At 36.3% G+C, this 18,506-nt stretch overlaps 3 protein-coding genes across 3 annotated transcripts; 1 reads left to right on the forward strand and 2 right to left on the reverse strand.

Moving 5' to 3' along the window:
- Positions 1–208: 208 nt before the first annotated feature.
- LOC122276549 (polyphenol oxidase, chloroplastic-like) lies at positions 209–2,877 on the reverse strand. The gene has a single exon (XM_043086369.1). It carries the CDS (start codon positions 2,234–2,236, stop codon positions 428–430), a length of 1,809 nt encoding a protein of 602 aa, XP_042942303.1. The 5' UTR covers positions 2,237–2,877; the 3' UTR covers positions 209–427.
- Positions 2,878–8,314: 5,437 nt separating this feature from the next.
- LOC122276550 (polyphenol oxidase, chloroplastic-like) lies at positions 8,315–12,413 on the reverse strand. The gene has a single exon (XM_043086370.1). The coding sequence runs from the start codon at positions 10,342–10,344 to the stop codon at positions 8,524–8,526; it is 1,821 nt and encodes a 606-aa protein (XP_042942304.1). The 5' UTR covers positions 10,345–12,413; the 3' UTR covers positions 8,315–8,523.
- A 2,036-nt stretch (positions 12,414–14,449) lies between these two features.
- LOC122277736 lies at positions 14,450–16,711 on the forward strand. The gene is made up of 4 exons (XM_043087836.1): positions 14,450–14,665; positions 14,763–14,934; positions 15,030–15,161; positions 15,268–16,711. Exons 1-4 carry the CDS (start codon positions 14,463–14,465, stop codon positions 16,612–16,614), a joined length of 1,854 nt encoding a protein of 617 aa, XP_042943770.1. The 5' UTR covers positions 14,450–14,462; the 3' UTR covers positions 16,615–16,711.
- The last annotated feature ends 1,795 nt before the right edge of the window (positions 16,712–18,506 follow it).

Genomic DNA, 18,506 nt, shown 5'->3' on the forward strand with positions numbered 1-18,506 from the left:
TTAATTTTTGTTATTTAATAATCAACAAAGTAATTTTTAATATATTAATATATATATATATTTTAAAAAATAAATAAATAAAGACGGCACACTAGCAGCAGCCTACTTGTTAAACATAACCTACAGATCTAGATATATATATAACAGGGTAAATGTATTCATGATTTCGTTAGATGATGGGATCGAGAGTTGAGAAAAACGTTCCAAATGTGTAAAAACTCATTTTTATTCCTTACTCCATACATGGTATTGCTTGTTTTATTCATTTGATCACAAACTTAGGAAGAAGAACGAAGAAAAAGAAAAAAGAAAATGCAAAATATGAAAAGTTGTGACCGAAACATTAAATTATTTAAGTAGTTTGCCCATAATATTGGCCAATAAAGCAAGGACAGCAAACAACTTGTAATTACTTACTAATTAAGTTCTAACCAACAAGCTCAATCTTGATCCCACTAATGGTGGCCTGCCCTTTCCCATACCGGGGTACCAAAGTCACCACCACGCTGTCATCATCTTCAGCTCCCAAGTCTTCCAACAAGTCAGAGATCCCTATCCTCAGGCGAGTTTTCTTCTTCTTCCCCTTCTTCTGCTGCGGCACGCTCACAAAGCTTCCTGCAAACTCCGTGTTTCCAGGCCCGGTAGGTGAGTCATCCTCGTCGTTGATAAAAACATCAAACTTCACTGGAACATCTCTCTCAACCTCAATGCCGTCAACCACTAAAACTTCTTCCTCGTCGTCCTTCTCTTTCTTGCTCCTCGATTTCTTGGGCCTAGCGACAACAGTCCTTATCACCTTGTCCAAAACAATTGGAAACTTAACGCTCGATGTTTCAGCCGCTTGTGCTACACTCCCATGTCCGACTGAAAAGACTTTAGCTACTTTCTTAACCTTAGATTTACGAGTCGGCTTGGTCTTTAGCCATGGAATCTCCACATCTTGATAAACATATCTCAGCTTAGTGTTATCAACGCAGTCCTTAACCTTAACACGAACAGGATCAGCATTTTCATCATAGAAGAAAAATGTGGAGTTCAACCAATCTGGGTCTGTGATATCTTTTCGTTTCCCCCCTAATGTTTTCCATATGGTCCACATCCGGTCCACATTGGAATGGTGAGCGAAAAAGATTGGATCTCTACCGGCCGAGTAGAAGTTCCCCATGTCCTCGTTGTTAGGTTGGGTGTCGTCACCGGTCCATAGGTGGACAGGACCGTGGGGAGTGGTCTCGATTGAGCCAGCACCTGGGTCAGGATCATCCCCAGCCCGGTAAGGGCTGCCGAAAAATAGCCTCGGGTTCTTGGCGCCGGACACCATCTGCCGGTACATGATTTTCAGGTTGCTAGAGTACTGATCTTCTTTTGTCGTTGACTCGTCCGTACCGCTGTAGTCAAGATCAAGTAGGGTCGGTGGCTGGTGGTCGGCGTCGCGCAGAGTGTTATAGAGTGCTGAGTTGGAGTTAGCATACAAGGATGGCAATTGCATGCCAGGAGGGGAGTCCCAGTTCCAGAATGGCAAGGCAAAGGTGGGATCGCCAATCAACTTGCCCAATATTTTCTCGTAGAAGTACACGTAGTAGCGATGGAATGGAAAGAAGAGCCAACAATCGTGAATTTGGAGGTCCAAGTCTGGAAAACCGACTTGTGTGTAAGCCCCGTCGCAGTAGGCGCAGTGGACATTAGCTTGTTGGGTGAAACTACGCGGGTCATCAGCTGGGAGGGCTTTCATGAGCTCAATGGCTTTGTTATATTTGGCTATGTAATCCTTGTTAACCAAATGAGCGGCAGGCCTAACACGTAAGGGAGAGTTTTGGGTAGGTAAAACAAAGTCTTTGATCTTCTTGGATGCCGGTGGGCAGCAATTGACTGGTAGTGCGCCTTCTGGAAGGTCTGCCTCGCTACACTTTGTTAACTCTGGCGCGGATATCGGATCTGCCAACGCAAACGGGTCATTGCGGAGATTGGCAGCACCATACATGCCTCCGAGGCCAAGGAGTACATCTCTTCGATCGAACTTCCCTTGAGGATTTTGTCCATTATTAATATTGTGCTGGTCACCATTTGTAGCTCTGCATGCCACTCTAGTAGTAATGCGGCGGTATAATTGCTTTCCAACTTTAGAAACTTGTGTATTTCTAGGAAAACAGGGAGAGAAAGAGGGGGTGGCCGGAATGGTGGTGGTGGCAGCCACCATGTTGGTGCTTCTTGGGGAGGAGGAGGCCAAGAGAGAAGCCATGTGCAACAAGTTGTGTGAAGGTAAAGCATAAAGGACCTTGCTTTTATAATAAAAATGGCAAGACTTTTCTCGATGGGAATTAATTCAAGGGGGAAAAAAATAAAATATAAAAAAGAATAAAATGGTCGTTTTAAATATGCTCATGGAGTGTCTATTCTTCGAAGCCGAAGCCGACAAAACTAAAAATAGCCACAGTGCGCGTGGAAATTTTCTTTTTCTTTTGCGGGGTACGTTGAAAATAAAGGACGAGGGGTCATTATAAAATGCATGTGACCTATTGTTGGAGGCATTGTATTGCTAATACGTAATTGGTTGTCTATCCGAGCAAAGCATTTATTGGTTCAACGTTTAACTTGGGTAACCAACGATGGCTAAGCTTTGTTACTTGAGAACGATATCCTTTATTCCTTTTAACGTATCGATGAATGCTGCAGTAGACGGCTGCTGCTAATCACATAGAGTCCACAGTCTCCCCGTCAAGGTCCCTTTCGAAGAGGAAAAGTAAAACGCACACCCTAGACTTTTAGCGACAAGGGATGGTGGCGTGGGCGTAACCTGACATTTTTCTGTGGGGTCACTTTTTCTAACGCGTAACATTTATGTAAAATAATAAATAAATCTTTTAAGTTTGAATTTTACGACATCATCATGAGTATATATAAAACTTACATCTCAATAAAATCATCTATTTAAAAAGAGAGCTTTCATTTCTAAAGAAAAATATTTATAATTTGCAATATATAGAAAATAAAATAAAATTTTTAAAAAACACAACTTAATATTTCTTTTTGATTTCTTACGTCATCTTTCTCAAAATAATATTAATCTATTAACACTTTTGTAATGATATTTTTCTAAATTTACAAGTGAATTTTTATAAATTCATCTTGCATTTCAGTATATAAGTTAGTTTATACAAGTTTTATGTAATATATAAATATTTTAATTTCACTATATACTAAAATTGAGATTTGAAATAACTATTTTCTTGTTTAATAAAATCTAAAGGATAAAATTTCTCATCTATTTCTTCAAATAAAATATCAACATTAAACTATTCTTCTAGTGTTTAACTTCAACTTTCATATTAAGAAGTTCAATATCGTATAAATAAGAAATTTGAGATCCATATTAATAATTTTATTCTTATTATAAATTTAATTTTAATTTTAAAATTTTCTAGAATTTATATATCTATCAAATTGAAAGAATTATCGGAGGCAAAGAAATTAATTTTGAAGGAGTCACATCATTGTAAATACATAACATATAAAATTAAATAAAATTTTAGATCATATAAAAAAAATTAGAGTGAGGCATTTCTATATATATACAAATTTTTAAAGATTTTGAAAAGCATGCAAGGTTTATAACTTTCTTCTATCTACATAAAAATTTGAGAAAAAAATGGAGGAGATTTTGAATTATTAAAAAAAAAAAAAAAACTCGTGGACCCCACTAGCTATAAGTTGCACGTTGTTCCATCAGCGTGCATCATCATAAACAGACCAAAAACCCTTGGGATTTTTTGTTTTTAACCAGAGATTTGGTGCGAAGTGGGAAGGCCGCCGGGTCCCCCCTGGTGAGTGGTGCCTCACCGCCCTGATTAACGCGTACTTAGCGGCCTAGTGATCCCGATAGATATATAAATTTGAATCATGTGATGTGTACGTACTGGGGTTGTCACGCGCTGGAGAGGGATATCTACGATATATCATATATGTGGTGGAAATTGAATAGGTATTCAAGTAATTAGGTTTCTCCCTTAACATTCGGTACCATTCCTCAACAACTAGTGTTCAACTTCTTAATCATCTTTTCCATGCATATTGTTGCAGCGTTGCTACTTAATTTGCCTGAAACTGCATGCGCTAAAACACCAGGAGATACACCCAGAATTATGTTAAGAATTAAACGAAAAAAAATAAGGGCGGATCTGGAACGTGGCAAACATCTACATATGAGACAGATGTGGGCCGAACTGATCTGTCTCCCCAAGATCTGATATTTTAAGTCAATAATTGCTTGTCAAGCCCCTTTTCGAGTTATCATTTCCACGTCGCACCTTTAAAGTCTTGAATCTCTCATCAGGATGTGGTTGGTGTGTGGTTAATTTCTACGGTCCTAGACTTCAAAGGTGAAAAAAAGTAGTAGGTGGAGGTCGTTTCCTCTTTTAGCTTTTTGGTTTCTTTTCTCCTCTCGTCATTATTCTCAGTACAACCACTCACCTGCTTCACTAATTACAGTGCTGAGGAATTGGAATAGGAAAACCACTTTAAAACTGTAAAAATTGCACACCGATCGATGCAAAGTTCATCACAGGCTGATTCGCATTCTTGCAAAAGAACAAAAAACTAGCTAATTCACTTCGAAATCTAATAGTCTGACCTAAATCTACGGTTGACCTGTCGGTGGTGCGATGTGACTTGGGAGACGCAATAATTCGTGTAGATTTTAAAAAAAAGTAGTAGTAGTATCTAGGGAAACATACAGAACAATAATGGCAAAAAGTGGATGAGATGCGTCAGGAACAGGCAATCCCAGATCAAGAAAGGGGGAAGGAAGGACAAGACCTTAAAGGAAGGAGCGATCGGCCGGTAACCATGCATCATGCAGATCGATGAAATTATGATATGAGAGTGTCGTTGGTGCTATATTGAGTAATTTATATATGTTTTGTTTTTTACAGTACAAGACTAATTTCTTGAGAGTACAGATTGATTTGGCAGTAGTACAATTCAGTACATGTTTCGAAGCTAGCTGGGAAGGAGTCGGACTCTATATTTCTAGTGGGTCAAAGGGAGCTTTCATTGGTCCCCAAGTAGGCCCAATACCAATGCCAATAGGACCCAAGATTTATCTAGTCCCGGGCCAGATCCAATGGTAACATGACCCAAAACTTGTCTTCTTCATAGTGGACTGATATTACCCGGTTTGGGCTTATCTTATCCGCGGCTCTGTTGGGCTGGCTCAGATTTGCCGCTAAAACGAGATGCTCTAATAATATTGTAAAGCAGCTATAATGATAAAAGACTCAACTATTAATTCAAAAATTTTAGGACTGTTAAATGTTAATTTGGTTAAATTTTTAACCTTTAGAATCATAATATTAAACTATGCTTCTGAATTCAATGTCCATGATGGCCCACTCTATCGAACCTGACTCGGTGGTAACCCTTTCCCTTTTGACAGCTTCTTCCATCTATCAATATTCAATGACTTAATATCATGTCTATATATAATACTAAAACATTTTAATCCAGCCTATAGTCACCTCATCTGTAACTTAAACTCATGACGTAATTCCTGCTCTAATATTATTTATTGAAGACTCAACTATTAATCTATAAATCTTAAAACTGGTAGATGTTAATTTGGTTAAGCATTTTGATTCTCAGAATATTACATATAATAATATGCCTGCGAGAGGACATTGCTCAGCAACTTAGAATTAATGGCCTAAACCAAACTGCAGCTGCCTACTAAATCTGAGCACGACTGCAAAAACATTTTCTGAGTTGCTTCCGGACTTTACAGAACTAGGTCGTCCATTTCCATCTCACCGGGAAAATTTTGAATTTGACACCAATACATACGAAACACAGGACAGGAGGGCATGCCTAGGGACTCTCGCAAAACGGTGATATAAATTTGAAAAATAAATATTTTAGTAATAAAGATATTACGTGAAGATAAATTTATAAATTGACATAAATTAATATGATAGTATGTTAAATTATAAAATTATTTTTATTTTAAAATAAATTTAACAAATCATATAAAAATATATTAATTTATGAGTTTATTTTTACGTGATACTTTTGTATCTATGACACTTGATCTCTTTTATTTATTTATTTTTTATATTGTATGCATGTGATTAAAGAGAAAATAATAACAGGATATACAGAGGCGTATGCAAGCACGCATGGGATGTGTAGACTCTTCCATTGAAATAAGAGTTACGAATAATATATATATATATATATATATATATCAATGCTAGGTTTTCAAAGTCTTTGTAAACACGCATTATATATATATATAAAATATAGAGAGAGTGAGAGGAAATTAAGCATGTTTTGGGGTGCACAGATTAATGTGACGTGACCATATGAATTGATTGCAAGTTGTTTAGTATTTATAAGGTATATCAAATTTTTAATTGTTATTGTATTTTATTATTTTGGTTACTTGAGACTTGAGTCGTTCATCTAAATCATTTCGTACTGTGCTTTTATTAATAATCCAAATTAAATAATTCAGGGGGTTTAATGCCATTTAGAAATTCTCGTGGTCTGCTATAAATGTAATAGAGTGTTTGGCAGGTAAACCTGCCCTCTGCTCATATATCTTGATTTAATGAAATGCTTACTTTTAAAGCTAGGTTGTGCACCAAGACCATCCTATAATTAATGATGCATGAATGGACGAAAATCTCATCTCCCATATAGGTGGGTAACCATTAATTCATGAACGATACATACAATCTCTCTAAAAAAATTGAAATAATAAAACCTGACTGCGTACGTGTGATATTGGCACTCACGTACGTGTGCATAAGCCAAATGGACAGACGGATGGGACACGTTGCAGGTAGTGATGCTATTTGGTGTATCGATAGCTTATAGATCAAGAGGTACTGAAGTAGGCCAGTACGTGATAAGTGTAGATAAAATCTCCCACCAAAACAACAGAAAGAAGGAAAAATTAATATAAAAAGTGAAAATACATCCATAATTTAACAATTACTTCATGACAAAAAAAATAGACGAGGGAGACGAAAAAGAGACGTGCACGGAACAACTTGCTTTAATTGACCAATCTCAGGATGAGTACTAGAAGATCCACCAAAAGCCGAAAGGGGATGGAAATCAATCGTGCTAGCTATACAATAATTTCTTTCTAATTTGGTAATCGTTAATGGAGCTTCATGTCCCGCCCTATGCATCTTTAATAATACTATTCAGATTCATCATGATTCATTATGAAGACAGGTACAATTCAAGGACGGTGGCTGTCCGGTACCACTCAAGAAAATATTTTAGATTACAGTATATATCTTGTTAAAAAAAAAATTATTTAATAATCAAAGAAGAGAAAATGATTTTTAATATATTGATATATTTTTTTATTTTTTTAAAATATTTAAATATTTTAAAAAATAATAAAAAATTATGCCAAACGGACACGCTCAGTGGTCAAAATTGGACCGCACCCTAACCAAAAAATAAAAAGGTTACCGGTGACTCTACAGAATAATGTTAAAAAAAAAAAAAAGAATTACCGACAACCTGGGTAGCTGTGCTTACTCCAAAAAATTAACAAATGGGATGTCAGAAAATCAACTGTAGACTATGATAAAGTTTCAAAACTCAAAAAATCCTCCAAATCCTAGATCTCACTGTTATCTAGCATGGCATCCAGTAACACATATTTTAAGCTTAAAGTAACAGTAGTAGCTCCCAATCGTTCCTAGCTAGCTAACAGGATCCTACTACCTGTTCATTTTTATTTTTATTTTTTCAATCTAGCTCCTCATTTCATTTTAAATTTTATTATATATAAATAAAATCGCGTACTAATTTATATATTAATATTGATTTATTTATATTTAAAATTTAAATTAATACTATTTTTAATAAAATTTACTTTTTGATCAATACATAAATTAGTACATAATTATGCTTACAACTATATTTTTCTGAGCAATATCTTTTTTTTAGCATAATTACGAGACACGTTTTCATCGTTGTATTTTTGAAAATATTTAGCTAAATTCATGATAAGTGAAAAATGATGAAGACTCTTATCATATATTTTATAATAAATGAATATTATCCCTTTCAAATGGAGAGTTTTGTTTATCTGATCACTCACTTATACCAATTATATATTCATATCGGTTTATATATCCATAACCATTTAAAAAATAAATTCATACAAATGAAGAAAACTCGGGCCCTTCCGAACGTGCAACAGTATGGGTGACAAGGCTTATTTCATGCATCCGATCGATAACCTTAATTGGCTGTCGACAAAACAACGGGAAAACAAATGGAAAGTGGAAAACCATAATGAACAAAGACAAGATCATGTAGATGATTTTATTAGATAGACAAGCTGCTGCCCAATTACAGGATAATTTAAAGAAAATAGCCCGATTGGTCGATTAATAACGTACCACAATTTCGCAAGAAATACCGGGTAGGAATTAACACAAAAGATCAAGAGCAGACCATGATGAATGGAAATTACCACAACAGTACTACTGATTGTTGAGGATTTCAATCACTTAGCTCAATCTTGATCCCACCAATGGAGGCCAGCCCTTTCCCATACCGTGGAACCAAAGTCACCACAATAGTGTCATCGCCTTCAGCATCTAAGTCCTCCAACAAGTCAGAGATCCCCAACCTCAAGATGGTGTTCATCTTCTTACCATGTTTGTGCTTATGCGGTACGTTCACAAAGCTTCCTGCGAACTCCGTCTTGTCTGGCCTAGTGGTAGGCGAGTCGTCCTCATCATTTATAAAAACGTCGAACTTCACCGGCGCATCTCTATCAAACTCGATGCCTTCAATCACTAACACTTCCTCCTCTTCTTCCTTTTCTTTCTTGCTCCTCGATTTCCTGGGCCTAGCGACCACAGTACTTATCACCTTGTCCAAAACAATCGGGAACTTGACGCTTGGGGATGTTTCAGCTGCAATTGCTTCATCCCCATGATGCCCTAAACGAATAAATTTCGCCACTTTCTTGAGCTTAGATTTGCGAGTCGGCCTAGAGTTTAGCCAAGGAAGATCAACATCTTGATAAACATAACCCAACTTGGTGGTGTCAAGGCAGTCCTTAACCTTAACACGAACAGCCTGTCCATTTTCATCGTAGAAGAGAAATCCTGCATTTAACCAATCTGAATCTGTGAAATCAGTTCTTTTTCCTCCCAATGTCTTCCATACGGCCCACATTCGGTCAACATTGGAGTGGTGAGCGAAAAAGATTGGATCTCTACCAGCCGAGTAGAAGTTTCCCATGTCCTCCAAATTAGGCTGGGTATTGTCACCAGTCCATATGTGGACAGGACCGTGGGGAATATTCTCTACAGAGCCGGCACCTGGGTCAGGGTCATCCCCAGCACGGTAAGCGCTGCCGAGAAATAGCTTGGCATTCTTGCCATTGGATACCATTTGCCTGTACATGATGCTGAGATTGCTAGAGAGTTGGTCTTGATTTGTTGTTGCCACATCAGTACCGTTATAGTCAAGGTCCATCAGGGTCGGTGGCTGGTGATTGGCGTTGCGAAGAGCATCATAGAGTGGTGACTTGGGGTCGGCATACATGGCTGGCAATTGCATGCCAGCAGGAGCGTCCCAGTTCCAAAATGGCAAGGCAAAGGTGGGATCCCCAATCAACTTTCCCAAGATCTTCTCATAGAAGTACAAGTAGTAGCGATGGAATGGAAAAAAGAGCCAAGAATTGTGTACTTGGATGTCAAGGTTTGGGAAACCAACTTGCTCGTAGGCCCCATCACAATAGGCGCAATGGACATTAGCCTGTTGTGTGAAATTACGTGGATCGTCAGCTGGAAGGGCTTTCATGAGCTCAATGGCCTTGTTATATTTGGCTATGTACTCCTTGTCAGCCAAATGAGCAGCAGGCCTAACACGCAAGGGGGAGTTCTTGGTAGGTAGCTTAAAATCTATGATCTTTGTGGATGGTGGTGGGCAGCAGTTGGTTGGTTTTGCGCCGGCCGGAAAGTCTGCCTTGCCGCACTTTGTTATGTCCGGTGCTGACACGGGAGCTGCCAAGGCAAAAGGATCATTGTAAAGACCAGCAGCACCATAGAGTCCTCCTAGGCCAATGAGGACATCTCTCCTGTCGAACTTCCCTTGAGAAGGCTGTCCATCTTTGGAGCTAGACGTAAGGTTTTGGTCATTGTTTGCGGCTCTGCATGACAGTGCTCCAGGAGCAAGGCGAAGGTTCCGCTTTCCAAATTTTGAAATCTGGGTTCTTTTTGGAAAGGTTGGATAGAAAGAGAAGTTGGTGGTGGCAGCGGCCACCGTGTTGATGCTAGTGGAGGGTGATTGAGTTGAGAGAGAAGCCATGGCTGCTTTTGGTGCCAAGTTAAAGAGCAAAGGCTTATGTTTTTATAATCGAACTCCGCAAGACTTTTCTCGATCTGAGCTCATGCCAACTCGAAAAATAAAAATAAAAATGGAAACAAAAATACTTATCTCAAAATGTTCATGCACATTGTCAATTTTGGAAGCTGACGATCGAGTTTATTTTGTAATGAAGACCACACGTGGGGAATTTTATCGGGGAATTAATTAAGCTTTTTGAAATTAAAATTTTGCTAATTAGTAATTAGTGATATAATTAGGATTCTATTTCGGTGCATTAATTTCACTGCTAATACTAATATTTAGCAACTAGCTTTAAGATTAATTAGTGATATAATTAGCCAACGTATTATAATAAGCTTTGCATGTGAAATTGTGACAGTAAGTCCTGGGATTTCTTTAAAACATAGTAATTTGAAATTCAATAATTAAGCAAAGTTTGGACGAATGCTAATAAATAAGCATATGTTGAATGTGTAAAGCAAATATTACACTGATGTTGATTCCTCAAAATCCTTGTCATCAAGAAAATCTCTAATTGTGAAAGTGGTTGCTTGTCAACCTTTCCAAGTTATTTTTTCTTTGTTTGCCAGTAGCTAGGAAGGGAGATAAAAGTTTTTTAAATTGGATTTTCTACATTGACCAAACTAATTTGAATTTTCTGTCGATCTAAATATTATCTTTATAATGAACGAGCCAATGCAAGTTATCTAGCTAGCTTGCTCTAGATCGACTACCATATATGAATATTAATAATTGAACACCGACTTTTTAGCCATTGGATTTGAAAGTTAGATGAAAGTTCGTCCAACTTATTAAAAGTTGATGAAAATAAATCAATAATAAGAAGGCACGAGGAAGAATAGTGCAGCCTAGCTATGCGGGTCATGCGGGACAACTCTAAAAGACAAAGTCAACAACGTGGCTTCCTATGATCCCATCCGATAAAAAAGCACGATCGACTTGGCCATCTCATTCACATGGGTTTTCCATTTAATTAAGTAAAGTCATCACCTTGTTTTTGGGGTTCGATCTATTATTTCTTAATATTATCTAGAAAAGGCATCTATATAATAAAATAGAGGGAAACCCTCACAAGTTGGGCATCCAGTGTAAATTTATTATATTTATATGATAAAATATGAAGTGATTTTCGATGTTTAGAGGCGACGAAATTGTCAGAACGTCATTTTTCACTGGACGCCTTAAAAAAATATTTAACCTAATCCTTGCAATATGCATGGGGTACTAACCTAGTGGGTTTGGTAGAGCTAATCCGCTTCCATTAATCAAATTAAAAAATGAAAATTAAACACATCATTTTCCTACTGCCATGCATGTTACTTTGCTCTCAACTCAAGGTACATAGGTTCGATCACTATGACTCAATTATTCACGAGCTAAATTATATTGATGATGCATGGGTTGTTGGAATAGTGAAAAAGAAAGAGAAGTAGTGATTCATTGTTTGAAACTAATATAAAAAAGGATAATTAGCTAGATTTAAACAAGAGTACATTATTACTCATTAATTCTCAAGAAAAAGACAAAATGGCCGCAAATTCATCGAGAAATAAAAACTAGATATAGATTAGAAGATTCAAAGAAATCATGCTCCGTTCATACCAATTAATGCCGACGTACACCACGAATAAAATGAGCGTAAGGTAGAGGTACTCCTCTAGAAACCGCCCGCAGGCCAGTTGAAAACCGGCTGAGTTCTAACTCCACGGGTCGTTGTACAGCATTGAAAAAATAATATAGGACAGCTTGCAGCTTGATTTTGAAAAATACCACGAATCGTTTTGAGTGTTCGTCTCGTCTTTCAATGGTGTACTGGCATGGGCGGTTGCGTTAGTATCTGGCGTAGAAGATCAAAAGATAAAGAGCTAGCTGGAAGTATTGTCTTGGGAGTCATGGAAAAGAAAAGACTAGGAGATCATGTACGTGAAGAAATAAGGAAACGGCCGTCGGCAGGAGGAGAGATCAGATCAAGAGGAGCCGTAAGATCCTTGAAGGAGGGCTTGGACAATGGACACCATGTATATATTAGCTAGAACTTAATTAAAGAGCTGAGGTTTTCTATATATAGCAATACATAAATCCAGTACATTTACATTCCTGTTAAGTTTGAGAGTAAGTACATGATATAGATTTAGCAGTACAATCCATGCAGTACACTTGAGGACACATCTCCATCGATAGGATTACTAATATGTCAATACCAAATATTGGGAGGGACCCGTGGGTACTTCAATGTGGAACATTATAAGTACATGCATAAACAACAGAAAAGTGCAACCTTTGTTATGTCTTGTTTGATTTGTAAAGGATGCCTGAAATGTCAAAGATATATAGTCTCAATATTATATTAAATTACATGCTTGTACGTGGATATGAAGAATACCATACAAGTATGGAATTAACGTCTTAAATTAAGAAACCGAAAAGGCTCTAGTATTTACTGCCCTACATTACAATGCCAAAAGCTTACCAAAAAAAAGTACGTGTTTGGTACTGAAAGGGGAAAACATGAGTTCTCATGGGATTTAATTGTTACTATTCTTTTTTGTTTTTATATTAGAGGATTGTCATGATTTTTTTATTCAGAAACCATCTCATCTCATATCTATTTATCATCTTATTATTATAATTTTTTTAAATTTTCACATAAAATATAATAAATAGTTTAACTTTTTTAAATCTCAAAATAATAATATTAAAAAATAATATTTTATTCAACTTTCAATTTTTATCTAAAACCATTTCATCTCATCTAATCAATTCATCGATCTCACCATCCAAACAGCCCCTAATTGATGTTTTGTTTGAGAGTTTAAATGATTAATGTTATTATTATTAGATACAATGCATGTTGTGTAGATTGTAGTGGGTACTATAATTTTTAATTTTAGCATTTTTAATTGTAGAGTTTAAGTAATAAACTTCATTGTTAAAAAATTATTTATTGTTTGATAATCATATATTTAAGACATTTTTCAAACACGTTATATTTAGAAATAATATAAAAAGTGTTTTAGAAGTATAAATGAAATAAAAGGTCATTTGAAGTAGTGCCTGTTAATTTATGATAAGATCACAGGGCAAAATTGTAATTATATAAAAATTATATGGGCACTATTGTCCAGTAATAATCTTTTTTAAAATTGAAATATTATTTAAAAGAATATGTTTGAGGAAAATGAGAAACAAACTTTTTATGTTTTTGGAGATTAAAAATCATATAATTTAACATGTAATAACCAAATAATCTAATTTTACCGTTAAAAATAGCTTTTTAGAGCAATTTTACGGGTGCGTCCTTTCCTAGACTACCACAACTGCAAATATCATTTCTCTTTTTAATTTATCCAAAAAAAGGCGCACACTATGGACTTTCCCTTCTTAAACTTCTCTCATTTTGCTCGCACAAAACATAACTGCTGCTACTGAAAATGCCTCCACTCAGAACGTGGAGCAGTTTTTGGAGGCAAACTGTCATGCCAATTTCAAACAATAAAGCTTGTTATTTAGCTTTAGCTATGTATGCTGCTAACTTCCCAACTGTCCAATATTGTGAGAACAACATGGCCTAGTTCAGTTACCTCCATGACTACCACAGACCATTTCTCTTTCACTCTCCTGCACACCAACTTCTGCCTGTAATCTATCTGCCGGAGGCCTGTCCGCATGATTATTCCGACATGTTTGACATTCTCTTTGGATGGAACAAAGCTTCTAAATGGTAAATTAGATGAAAACCATCTACATTATCTTTATTCTTAAGCAATAAGAATTGATTAGTGCTTATACATGTATACATCATGCTCGTTGCAGCAAGAAGTTGGTGAAACGCGTCCAGTGCCGTCTTAAGATTCTGAAGAAAAGGAGATGCTCAATTGTGAGGCATTTACGGGAAGACATTGCTCAGCTTCTCAAGAACGGCCAAGACGAAAGTGCTTTTGCCCGGGTACCAATAAATTTCTCTCTGAAGCTACCAAGTAAATGTTATATTGCCAATATAATGAAATAGATCACTGAGGTATAATTGTAATCGTGTGTTCTGTTTTCAGATATGATTGTGGCATAGGAATGAAATCATGTCATTTGGTTCCGTGCACAGAAAGATGCATGACTGTATAACTCTAGTAAAATCGATTCATCTTCTCTGTGACAAAAACTTGTGTTTGAATTTTCAGGTTGAACAACTTTTCAAGGACGAGAGCTTATTGGCTGCATATGATCTGTTAGAACACTTCTGTGGATTCATCATCATCCACTTCCCCTACATTCGCAGGCACAAGTATGAAAATTAAAGAACTATTCTATCTAATGTTAAGGTTGTATCTTATGTAAATACATAAGATGTAATTTTTTTTTTTTTTTTTTGTCTTTTATAGGGATTGTCCTAATGATGTTAAGGAAGCGGTTTCGACTTTGGTATTTGCCGCTGCATGGTTTGGGGATCTGCCTGAACTACAAATAATTCGGAAACTGTTTGGAGAGCGTTATGGACACATATTCACAAAGCCTTCTGTAGACATGTGTCCTGGAAGTCTTGTGAATCAAGAGGTTGGTGATTATCACTGACATTTCTAAGGATTTCCACCACCTATCTGTTCTCTGTGGTTGTTACTCTGCACTAACCCCCAACACTGATGTTTTAGATAAGGAAGAAACTCAGCATAAGCTCCGTTCCACATGAAGTGAAACTTAGATTGATAAATGAAATAGCTATCGATTATAGCCTCCATCTGGGGCAACTTGGATATGGTAATAAGCACAAACAAGTCATGCAGGTATATGTGTCCATGCCACAACTACTATGATATTATTCCTCCTCATTTCAATTATTATTTATGAAGTCTTATCATACAAACCCTGAAACGAGTCATTCAATTGCAGTTGTCAGGGAAACATGATTGCGAATGGGAAGGATTTGGTTTTGAGGGAGAGACTGGAGAGACCCAGGTCAATGATAACACTGAAAGTGGAGTCCATGCGTTAGTTTCATATGCTAACGTTGTCCCAACAAATGCGTCTTCCAGGGAAAATCATGAATATTTATATGAGCCTAAACGTTTCCCAAGTAACGTATCTTGCCAGAGAAATGATGAAAGTTTCTGCTCAGAAGCGCTTTCTGCAGCTTCTAATGATAACAGGGTAAAAATAGGACAAACAGCTACATCATCCGAGATTTCGTTTCAGTTTCACAGGAGAAGTATTGTTTACCTGGATGAAATACAAGAGTTTCAGTTTGGTGTACAAGATGACACTGGCGAGGATAAAAGGATATTTATATTCAACCCAACTATCCTCCCATGTAAACGCAATAACGGTGTACACAGAGCAGGCTCGTTTGTTTCGTCTCAGCTGGAAAGTTGTGAATCTGTCACTACAATACCTGAAACAAAGCACAAGAGAGCATGCCCAGGGGATCATTTCAAAAGGGTGAAAACAAGTTGGAAATGGTGGAAAAGGAGATCTGATTTTGAGAAGAGTCATTCAGACCAATCTTGTCCGTCACCAGCATTGAGCAGGAATCACGATGCGCGAGATCAACTTTCTTATAGTTCAACGTGCAAATTTTCACCAAGTAAAAAGTGCCTGTATCATCGATTCTTTCCGCAGATTAAGCACTGGAGAAGGATGCCAGCCCAAGAAGCCAGGAGCTCTTCATACAAATTTCATGAGAAGAGCTTGTCTCATCAGCAACTGGAAGTGCATGGGAAATGCACGCACAATCACAGGAGCTCAAACTGCATTATCAAGGACAAATTTGATTGGGAAAGTTCATCTTGGAGGCAAAAGAGGGGCATGGCTGCATTAGCAGGTTTCTCTATTCATCATTTTAGTCTAGAAAAGTGTCTACAGGTTTGGAATTCTCCTCCTAAGAACCCCTGGGGAAAAAACAGTAAAATGGCATCTCAGGCTGACCCTGTTAATAAGAAAAGCAATCAATTGGGAGGAGCAGAAGTATCAGATTGTCTAACCGGCGGTGCCTCGTCCCAAGAATCCTGCTCGAAGGCATCTAATCGCCATGCAGAGCCGGAAAGATTTGCACGTACTACTTGTTCTGGGACCATGGCAAACTCCCCTGAAAGACCAAAGAGCACCACCTCATCTCGTAGCCACGTGCACCCTAAGCTACCAGACTATGACCAATTGGCAGCCAAATTCAGGGCTCTCAAACAAGACTATCTGCAAAAAACTTCTGCAATTACTTCTGGCTTAAACATTGCATTGGCCTAGCCTGCCACTAAATACTAAAACACTGCAACTAGTCTTCATTTCTGTTTTTCTTTTATTTCCTTTTTTATTCTCTAAATCTGATGCAATGTAGGTTCAAATATGCTTCATGAAACAATATATATATATATATATTTTGGTCTTTTCACTGTAAAATCCAATTGAAGGTGGTCAACTGTTTGTTTGTCAGGGTTGAAGAAAGTTATAAACTCAACCTTATCAATTGGCAACCACTCTGTTAATCAAAGCATTAAAGAAATCAAGTTGGATTTATATAGACATTGGCTGATATGGGTTATTATTGTCGGAGAATTATAGAGAATATACGTTTTAAAAAGTCAATGATTTGTACTTGAACTTAAGAATTCTAAGAGATCACGTGAATGGGTAAAAGAGAATTTGCAGAGGTAGAACTAAAAGACCGTCCACCAAACATATGAATGCATTTACAACAATACGCTCATTAGTTTTAAAAAAAAAAAACTCGAAAATAAAATAGAATAAAAGTTACCCTCTAAGAACTTTCAGTATATAGTACTCTCCTTGGAATAGCTAAAGTCAAACCAATCCCCATATTAAATTATCTATTTGTTTTTTATATAATAATAAAATAATATTACTTTAATTTTTTTTAATTTTTAATTGATTTAATTTTATCATATTTTACTATTTTATCAATTATATGTTAATTAAAAATAATATTATAGTCCTAAAAAAACTTCCATACCATAAAAAATTCAAGCCAACATTATAACTATAATATAAAAAACATAAGGTCGAGCTACAGTAACAGGTCAAAATATGACCTGAGGAGTCAAATCATTGTAGCTCAAAATCAAATTTATTTGGACTTATCTAATCCAATGCATGTGTTTTTTATGTTCTATTAAGCAAATTTTTGACTTTGAACTAGGATGTCTAATTCAATAAGAGTGCTCTGCCGAAGAAAATCACAATGTGAATCTTATAGTTTTGTATTTATCAAATTAAATTAAACAACTTAATTGAGTTAGGTTGGTGTGACCTTGTCTAAGCGTAGTACCTCGGCATTTATTAGCAAGGCATGTGATCTACATAAGGGTGGTTAGTAAAATCCTAGGACTACAAACAAACTTGACAAGTCAAAGGTTGTGTCATGATGGCAAAAGACTCTGCCTTCAAAACAGAGATTTTGGTTTTGATCTTCATTCCTAAATCTCCCAATGTATAAAAAAATAAAAATAAATACACTTGATAAAGAATATCCACCATTTTCTTTATTTTTTGTTTTTTTACTGATAGACAAATTTTATTGATTATCCTTAATTACGGTGGAGGACGTCATAGGAAACGAAAAAAAAAAATTGAAAGTTACAAGAATAAAAAATAAATAAAAGTCCAAAATAAAATTTCTATAAAAAAAAAAAACATTAAAGAAAAAGTACAATAAAACTAAGTAATAAACTAAAAAAATTAGTGGTAAATAGACGGAAGACATGCACGATCTAAAAGAATAAAGCAATGATATGTTCGGGGAGATGAACAAGAGAAAGAAAAACTTACATTACATCCCATTTGAGTTTTACTAAAGTTGTTGAGCAATAGAGATTCTTCTGATATCATGAGCTTTAGTTTAGTAAAGAACCACCTTGGAAATGATTTCTTAAACTAATTAAAGGACCCAAAACAACACATCCTAGCTAGTTGGTGCATGATATTCCAATAAATTAACGAGCAGAATTGATGCACTTCTCCACTCGCCTTCATTTTGCTGCTTTGCAGGGCAACTAACTCTTTTAAAAACAATAAACCTTTCATTTACTGCATTTATCTACAAGTTTTGTTGTTTACAAGTAGAATATATAAACATATTACTTATTATAAATTTAAATGCAGATATTTTTATCTTAGTTGAT

The sequence above is a fragment of the Carya illinoinensis genome, chromosome 9 (assembly GCF_018687715.1).
Source record: "Carya illinoinensis cultivar Pawnee chromosome 9, C.illinoinensisPawnee_v1, whole genome shotgun sequence".
In the NCBI taxonomy this organism is placed as follows: Eukaryota; Viridiplantae; Streptophyta; class Magnoliopsida; order Fagales; family Juglandaceae; genus Carya; species Carya illinoinensis.